This window comes from Daphnia magna, linkage group LG6 (genome assembly GCF_020631705.1).
Source record: "Daphnia magna isolate NIES linkage group LG6, ASM2063170v1.1, whole genome shotgun sequence".
Lineage (NCBI taxonomy): Eukaryota > Metazoa > Arthropoda > Branchiopoda > Diplostraca > Daphniidae > Daphnia > Daphnia magna.
In genome coordinates this window covers 1,639,803-1,647,971 of record NC_059187.1, presented here as the reverse complement: position 1 = coordinate 1,647,971, position 8,169 = coordinate 1,639,803, and the positions used below count along the sequence as shown (strand labels likewise).

The 8,169-nt window shown below is 42.3% G+C and overlaps 1 protein-coding gene across 1 annotated transcript; it reads right to left on the bottom strand.

Moving 5' to 3' along the window:
* Positions 1-3,582: 3,582 nt before the first annotated feature.
* On the bottom strand, positions 3,583-6,208 carry LOC116925723 (rhythmically expressed gene 5 protein). Its single transcript, XM_032932466.2, has 4 exons — positions 5,180-6,208; positions 5,006-5,072; positions 4,365-4,469; positions 3,583-4,293 (listed from the first exon to the last, which is right to left on the bottom strand). Exons 1-4 carry the CDS (start codon positions 5,300-5,302, stop codon positions 4,034-4,036), a joined length of 555 nt encoding a protein of 184 aa, XP_032788357.2. The 5' UTR covers positions 5,303-6,208; the 3' UTR covers positions 3,583-4,033.
* Between the last annotated feature and the right edge of the window lie 1,961 nt (positions 6,209-8,169).

Sequence of the window (8,169 nt, the reverse complement as noted above, 5' to 3'; positions counted from 1 at the left end):
ATTCCAATCCTGTTACACGAACGGTGTGTATACGTGACTGTGGCCCGTTCGAATGTTGTGAAACCCAAATTTGGATTGTCTCTCACCACACCTCTAATGTTGAATACCAGTGAAGTATCATACGTTACGTGTCAAAATAAAGTCTAAGTGTAAAAGAGTTTTGCTTGTTTCTTAAATTCTTCTCTTTGTCGCATTTTCTCTTTCGTCATTGTCCAGGAAAGGGCCGAATTTTTTTTTTAAATTCGGGTCGTCGGGATATTACGTCATCTAGAACAATTGGCAAAAGAAGAATCAATAAGGCCCCGGATGGAAAAAGTGTGTCCTCGACGTGTGCTGTGATAACAATATAACCCGCACGGATGAAAGACCGGAATAAAACGTCATCTAAACAACGGCTTTTTGGGAGAAAACAGCATATTGCATTTTTATTGTTATCGAACGAAATGGAATAAATAGCCAACAATGACACAAGGCCAAAAATAGACGTTTCTTTTATTTCTTCTTTTATTTTTTTTTATCGCCTTTTCTATTCTGGCAAAAATAGGAAAACCAAGGGGAAAAACAAAAATGTGCCGATTTGTGAACGATCACAATCCAAATAAAGAAATGCCCGGCCAGTTATGGAAACGTCTTTTTCTTATTTCCCCCCTTTTTTTTTTATGTTGAAAGTATAGTGGAATGTCTGCAAGCGTTTTTTGAACTTGAGTAATCGAAAAGTTTAAAGGAAGAACCAAAAAAAAAAACAAAAAAACAACAAATTTGATTGGTTTCAACTGGCATGCCTTTTTATAGAGCCAAATAAAATCTTGGAATTGTACATTTTATTCAAATATCGATAACCAGTTGAGCCACTTACTGGAAAAAGAACGATCCGGAGTCTTTGATTCGTTCCAGATGTTCATCAATTTTGGGGCCGAGTATTCACGCGAGAAGAGTGCTGTTATGATGACGTCAAAGCTCTGCTGCTGCCCTTGAAAATAAAAGCAAAAGGGGAAATGCAGAACAACAAAAGAATGAAATTTACGCAACAACTAGCGCAGCTCATCAGTTCACCACTGATTTAATAAGAAGTTTTAATGATAATCACATTCTCGATCATCAACTTCTTTTCACGATACCTTCCGATTTGTTTGTTGCATGGGAACGTCAAGACTCTCAACTGGACCTTCTTGTAGTTGGTTCTGGTGCTTGCGGTTCATTCTCCACTTTCTCGTACTCACCGCAAAAGACTCATTGCCACAAGACACAATGTAACGAAACGGTACAACAGATTTGACGGGAACTAATCACGCGGGAGTAGACAATTTCTGCGCGTCCGTTGAATTCTTTGTTTCTTTCACACACCACGAATTCTTTTGTTGAAGATAATTGTTATTTTCCACTCTATGAATATTGCTAGCAATTATAAACATCACAAAAGCCACCATTTAGCAGAGAAAGTTGCGGCTACTGGAACGAACTCTTGGTCCGGGTTGGAAAAAAAACCTTGGGCAAACGATGGTGCGCTAGATACATGCTCACCATAGGTTGTCAGCGGGTTGTACTTTCCAGGAACTGAACAGACCAGTCCAGCTCATAAATAAGTATTAGAGGGCTGACGAAAGAATTTGGTACAAATTGACCGCGCTAGCACCAGGATGTTGTTGGGCCGTCATTTGCGTGCCTCTTTTCCTTTTTTTGGAGGCAAATGCCGAAAATGATTGCAAATCAGACAGAATCATGTGAGTTGAGAGTCAACATCCGCCTCTGTTCATTCGTTCACGCGATCTTTCCAACAGAGTCGGTGGTCCGTTGTTGGAATCACGAGGCTGTTTTTGACGTCAGCCCAAAAAATCGCCATCAAAATGAAGCGAAGAAAGGGACCAAGCATAAAAAAATGAAATGATTCATCGTGAAATCACGGGGGAAATGTCACACAAAAGAATGCCAAAACCAACACAACCAAACGACAATAAAATGAGCAACAGAGTCATCAGCGTCGATCCCAGGGACTTGGAATGGAGACCGTGTTCCAGCATCGATTGACATACATGTAGGGTACATTGTCTCCCCTGTGGTGAACGAACGCGACCGAACGTGATGACCCACTTGATTGCTTATCGTTTTACATCAACCGACGCCGATTTTGAAAAGAGATCCGCAACGGAGCATCACGGCAACGCCTCTCTTTTATTTGCTCTTTGATATCTTTGAAAGAAAAGAGATTACAAATATGGTGGAGTTGTCCTCCCTATCCGCTTCGTGATTGTGAATTGGTTCATTCTTCAAACACAGCCTGTCACGGTTCGGTAATCGACACCGTTGCGTGCACCGAAATCGTCTGCAACAGCGTGAACGCGATGGCGTCACGTTCATCGAGGTCGAAATGCATCACATCCCCATGAACTCGCATCCGCACTGGCGAATGCAAAATGAGAGAGAAAGGATGATGAAAAAATCCATCGTCAAATTCGTTTAGCTGGAACTCGTTGATCAACTGCCTGGAGCAGCGATTCAGCCAATTGCGCCGTAAAAGATGATTCATTCCGCCCTCGGAAAGTCAATCAATCCGCACTCTTGGCACGAGATCGAACGTGTTTTACCAACCCTGTTTGATGTTCACAACCGCTCACGAACACGAACGTACGCCGTGTTTGTTATCGTTAAGCGACTTTGTAAAAACAACAACAACATGAAATCAGCAAAAAGCAAGGCCACCGTCATCCGAATTGAAATCGATCATTTGTGGGATGGCCCTTTTCTAAATATTCAAGTTGTTCCATCCATCCATCCGCCCACTCCACTTTGGTGTTCTATGGCTCTTCATTTTAGACAATTGAAATGATTCGGGCGGAGAAAAATGAGAAGCGTGACAGTCCAATCCGTTTGTTCCGCTTCGCTGTGCACGGGTCACGACCGTTTCAAAATTCTGCCTCCACCAAACCGTTTGCAAAAAAAAACAAAAAAAAATCACGAAACTTATTACTAAAAAAGTCTGCGTGAATGACTCATTGATGGGAATTCATCTATTTCGCTGTTGCTTTTTTTCAAAATGTTACATGGTGAGTCAGAAGTCCCACCATTTTCTCCTCCGTTGAAAAAAGGAAAAAAAAAAAACAAAACATTCCATCGCATCCGCCGTGTCCTGCAGAGAAACGATTACCGAAGCCGGATGGACTCGGTTCATAACTCATCGAGTTTCAATGATAAATGTTTGGAAATAAGAATGAAACCATTGTTGCACCGATGTTAACGTTTGCTACTGACGACCCGTAACAACAGCCGGATTCATTTGTTAAACTGATGACTGGTCAAACCTTTTTTGAAGCAGATGGACGTTAATAGCGTACACATCTATGCTGAATTCCTCCGCCGTATACGTAACATTGTGTGTTCCTGGATCGCCAAGTCTCTTTTGCCTGCCTGGCCGTCCGTTCCGAACTAGCCATAAGGGAAGACGGGGTTTAATTAGAAAAGGGGTTACCGAGTACGAATCCGGACTTCGCTATGATACAATAAACATCTTGAACGAATATGAAAGGGCATTTGAAAACTCTACGTTAATTTGTCGTATAACAATAACGAAATAATCCAACTCATTAATCGATCTAGCCAATAAAATGTATTTTGAAAGGTTTGATATCAATTTGAATCTCATCACAAACCAAAGATTCACACACGAACACGAGGAAATACATTGGGAACAAAGGCAACCCCATATACATGAATTTACACAATTTACATAGGTCTCTTGGTCCACAAGAATGAGTGTCAAATGTACAAGGTTTTTTTAAAAAATAGTTAGCTCAAAAACCAGCGTCTCGGAACGATTTTACATCAGGTACTGGAACAAATCAAAAAGATCCAACAGTCGAAACCCAAAAGCGCCTGGAGGAAAACGGATGGAGTGAGGTTTCAAAGCTGCGCTGGATCAAATCTCAACAAAGTAGAGGAACAACTGACTTCCGAGCTTCTGGTTTTCTTAAAGCGAAGCCGGTCCTTCCGTCTTAATGGATATCGTAGCACGTTGGTTCTTTTTCTTCCGGATGATTAATTAAACTCGATTTTCTGTGTTATGGGAGAGGATGATTTGAGAAGACGATGTATCCTCCGACTGCTGATTCTGATCACTGGGTGATGATGCAGCAACAGGTGGAGCAACGTAAGTGGCAGGCGGAGGGACGCGGATCTCGTACGGCGAAGAGTAGACGTCATTGTTGATGGCAGCCGATGATGTCGATGGAGTCTTCATCGGTTTCCCACTAGTCAATTTGGTTGGCAGTTTGAATTCACCGCGCATAATCTTCTCCCACACTGAAAGCATTTAAAATAGAAATTGAAGTTTAAATTGGGTTTTTAAAGAAAGAAGGAATTAAAAAGCTTACCGATTGTTTTGGCGTCGCGTTGGTAAGGATCCATCAGATCTAACGAATGTTCGCTTTCGCTCACCAAATTCGACATACCGTAAAGCGTCAAGACCTTGGGACAATCTGTGATAAACACACGAAAAAAGAAAGAAAAAAACATGTAACAATAAGTTGTTGTGGTTCCATCATCATCTGTCAATCGATTGTTTTCGTGTAGAACGCAATTGATCTTTATCGTCAGCCTTTAGTGCGATCCTTAAATGTACCGATTGCAATTTAAAAAAATCTTTTCCCCATCATCATCCGCAATCTTTTCACCTGTTCGTGTTAGATCTGTTTATCAGTCACGGTTGCTGGCCTGACCTTCGTGTAAGTGTTTGACGTCATGACAGTTAACCAGGAATTTCGTCGACATCAATACAATCGAATGATTTACAACCTCAACATGACGTAACTGCTGATTAACGATCGCTCAAGAAACACAGGGAATGACTTATTTGCGTGCCAATAATGTGGTCTGAGTAACCTGTTGGCTATTTTACGTCACGCTAGAGCCATAACATATCCTGGTCGTAACGAAAATAAGTTTTACTAAACTAATAACATGCAACATTCGCGTTACCTTAGAAAAGGACTTAATTAAGGAAGAGAATTCTTACCGGGTATGTCTGAAGTCTTGCAATACTGTTGGACGAGATGAACGAAAACGTAGAATAATCGGCCCATCTGTAAAGATAACGAATTTCTGTTTAATGTTTGTCCTCTTTGAGTCAGAGACTTGAATGCATTGCAAAGTTATATTTGCGTAAATGGATCAGGGAAATGGTTCATACCTTTTCTTCGTGTTTGAGCAGTTCCCAAATAGGAATAGCTGCACCATCAGTTTGTTGTGGTTGATTCACAAGTAACAAGGCGGCGATAACGAGTAAAGAGCAGCAGCAACACCAGCGAGACATTTTCCGGTTTAGTGTTGGGAGAATTGTCGAGGAAAAGAGAATCGTAGCACGAGACTGGCAACGTGAAAATTGAAAAGGGAATTGTAGGGAGTCGGAACTGGATGTGGACTGAACGCTGGTCTACCAACGAATGATGGCTGGCCACCGTTGCACGTTGCCTCTTATGAGCGAAGGACGGTCGTGGATTGCTGGGCATGCAGGACTATGGTGGGCTGGTTGTTGTGGTCCCGAAGCTTCGGTCGAAAGAAACGAAAACCCAGCAGAAAGAGAGAAAAGTTCAAGAATGCGTAGCCTGGAGCAAGGACGTTCCAGCCAACACGGTCGTATTTTTATTTCAAAAAGTTTGTCTTCCTTGAATTTTCTTTTTGTTTCTCTCCCTCTAGATTTTCTTCTTGCGTTCGTGCAGTCGCTCGTTCGCTCGTTCGTTCGTTTTCTTTTGGAATGCCGTGGTCGGCCTCTTTCCAGCATTCTTTCGGAGGTCACCAAGGTCGTTGTGTTTTTCTTCTTCTTCGTTTCCTTACGCTGGAATTCCGCACAACAATCCGCTGCAACGTAAATCTTTGAAATTCTGGCGCCAAATTCATCGGGTGGCAGACGTTTCACGCCGACTGTGGCCTAGATAAAATATCGAAACTCTTTTTCACCTTTGCCAAGGCCCGTTTAATATTCCGTTGCCGCCCATGGAACACAACGGGTATTTGAATTATGGGACAATCCATTGCGACTGTTGCTGGGTCCTCAGCACTTGCACTTGTACCAATCCGCAACACGACGATAGAATCGGGTCACCGAGAACAAAACATCCACGGACCTCAGAGTAATTTATTAGACGAATTGTTGGACGCTCTGGAACAAGGACGGCCTATTGTTTGTTGTTTCATTTCCTCGTATTGGAATGGAAAAAACCATCAAAGGGACTAGGTAAAACCCAATTCAATCGACGATAAAAAAAGAAGGAGAAATAGAAAAAGAGAAAAAAAAGAACGTTGGCTTCTGCTGCCAAGTCAAAACGATTGAGTAACATTTCCATATATGGCCATGTCTCTTGTTGTATTGCATTTCTCGTGATCGTGAGCCGCGCTAGGACGTTCCAACCAGGCCTCGGGAATATCCTTCCCCCCTTTTACATCACGCAATAAAAAAAAAGGCAAAATAATTCTTTGGGTTTTTTTCGTTTTTAGGGAAACATTTCTCATTTCCTAACGTTCCGCATTTCTGGCGTTTTTGGGACGCCAAGTCAACACGTTGGATATTCGTCAAAAAACAACGTGGCTATTCTTTTCGTTTGAAACCATTTAAAAACGATGGACGAAAAATGTTGTAAAAGGTTACTCGAGGTTACCTGTTGAATTAAGGTGGCCATTTCTGTTTCTCCCCTTCAAATAATTTGACTGATAAGATATCAAGAATAGAAGAAAAGGAGGAGAAACGAAGAGGCCGTGGAATAGAAATGAAACGATTGCGTCGGCCTGTCGCCGCTGTCCGCCAGCCACCGACCGACTCTCTCCGCTCATTGCACGCGGGACTTCAAGTCCCGACTGGACGGCGCCGACTCGTTGGCGCCAACAAGAAAAAAGAAAAAAAACTGGCAGGCGGTTAGAAACCAGAGGGAAGCCAACAGCAACAGAATCGAGAGAAAGAAAAGAAGAGGAGGAGGTAACTGTTCGGTTCGTGCCCGTTCGCGTCGTTTGGGTCGACTCCATCAACCATCGTTTATGCGCCCATCATCTTCCCACACGTACACGCACAAACGCACGAGGTTCTACAGGCAAATGGCCATCGTACCTCAGTCAACTATACAAAGGTATATGTACAGTGTGTTACGTGATCGCAATGGCTTTTTGCGCACACCAATCAATAAAAAACGGACTAAAAGCCATCGAAAGGCATTTGGGTTGTCAGAATGCTCCAGGCGGGCTAGGCTTTCCGTCGCCACAACACCAACAATAACAACAACTTAAACAACAAACACAACCAAACAATCGCAACATCAAAAGATGTGCTGCAATAAAGACAATGGAATAATGGCCGACGATCAGTTAATGTTTTCACGTTGTCACTCCAAGTATAAGTAGGCTCTTTATTCAAATGCACGTATAGAGTTTGACGTTGTTTCAGTTGTATGAATCTTTAAATTCTTCTTCGATGAGCGATGGAAAGGGATCAGGACAGTGGCCCGTCTGTCCGTGTCATCGCCTCGGTTGGTTCTTGATGTAATTATACGAAATATATCCGACAATTGACGCCAAAACAATCCCTGTCATCGTTGCTCCATAGAACCGTCACGTTTTCAACAGAAATGAAACGCACAATTAATTTGTTCAGGACGAATGCAAAGTTAGAAATCGGATCAGTCCCTCCCGTCAACGACAACGACCACTGAGCAAATGAAGCACGTTGAACGATAAAGATCACCATAGAACTAAACTGGGCACCGAATGCAACATCCGTCGGTTGGGTCATATAATTTGCATCTCAAGAAAAGAAGTTTTTACTATTGGCAGATTGAAGATCAGCTTCTAGGACATCGTGAATTCACGCAGCTTTTCATATTTATAGACGTGTCGCTTTTTTGGTAACGGATGAAAATGGTCAATAACGGTTCGACTTTGGCAGAAAATATCATTGACTGTTTCACTACCTTCGGTCCATATCAGGGAAATAGGTAGACTAGGTTAAACAATATGCAGAATATTCAGGTTATTTATAGCTCGATAAAGCGGAGGTGATGCAAAAAAAAAAATGCTAATACGTCTAGTGCGCATTTGCATGTACTGCGCATGTTCATATAAGGGGCGATCAAAAGAATTCCAGCACTCAACAAGCGGAGAACAACATGGATACTCACTAAAAAAAAACACTGGGAA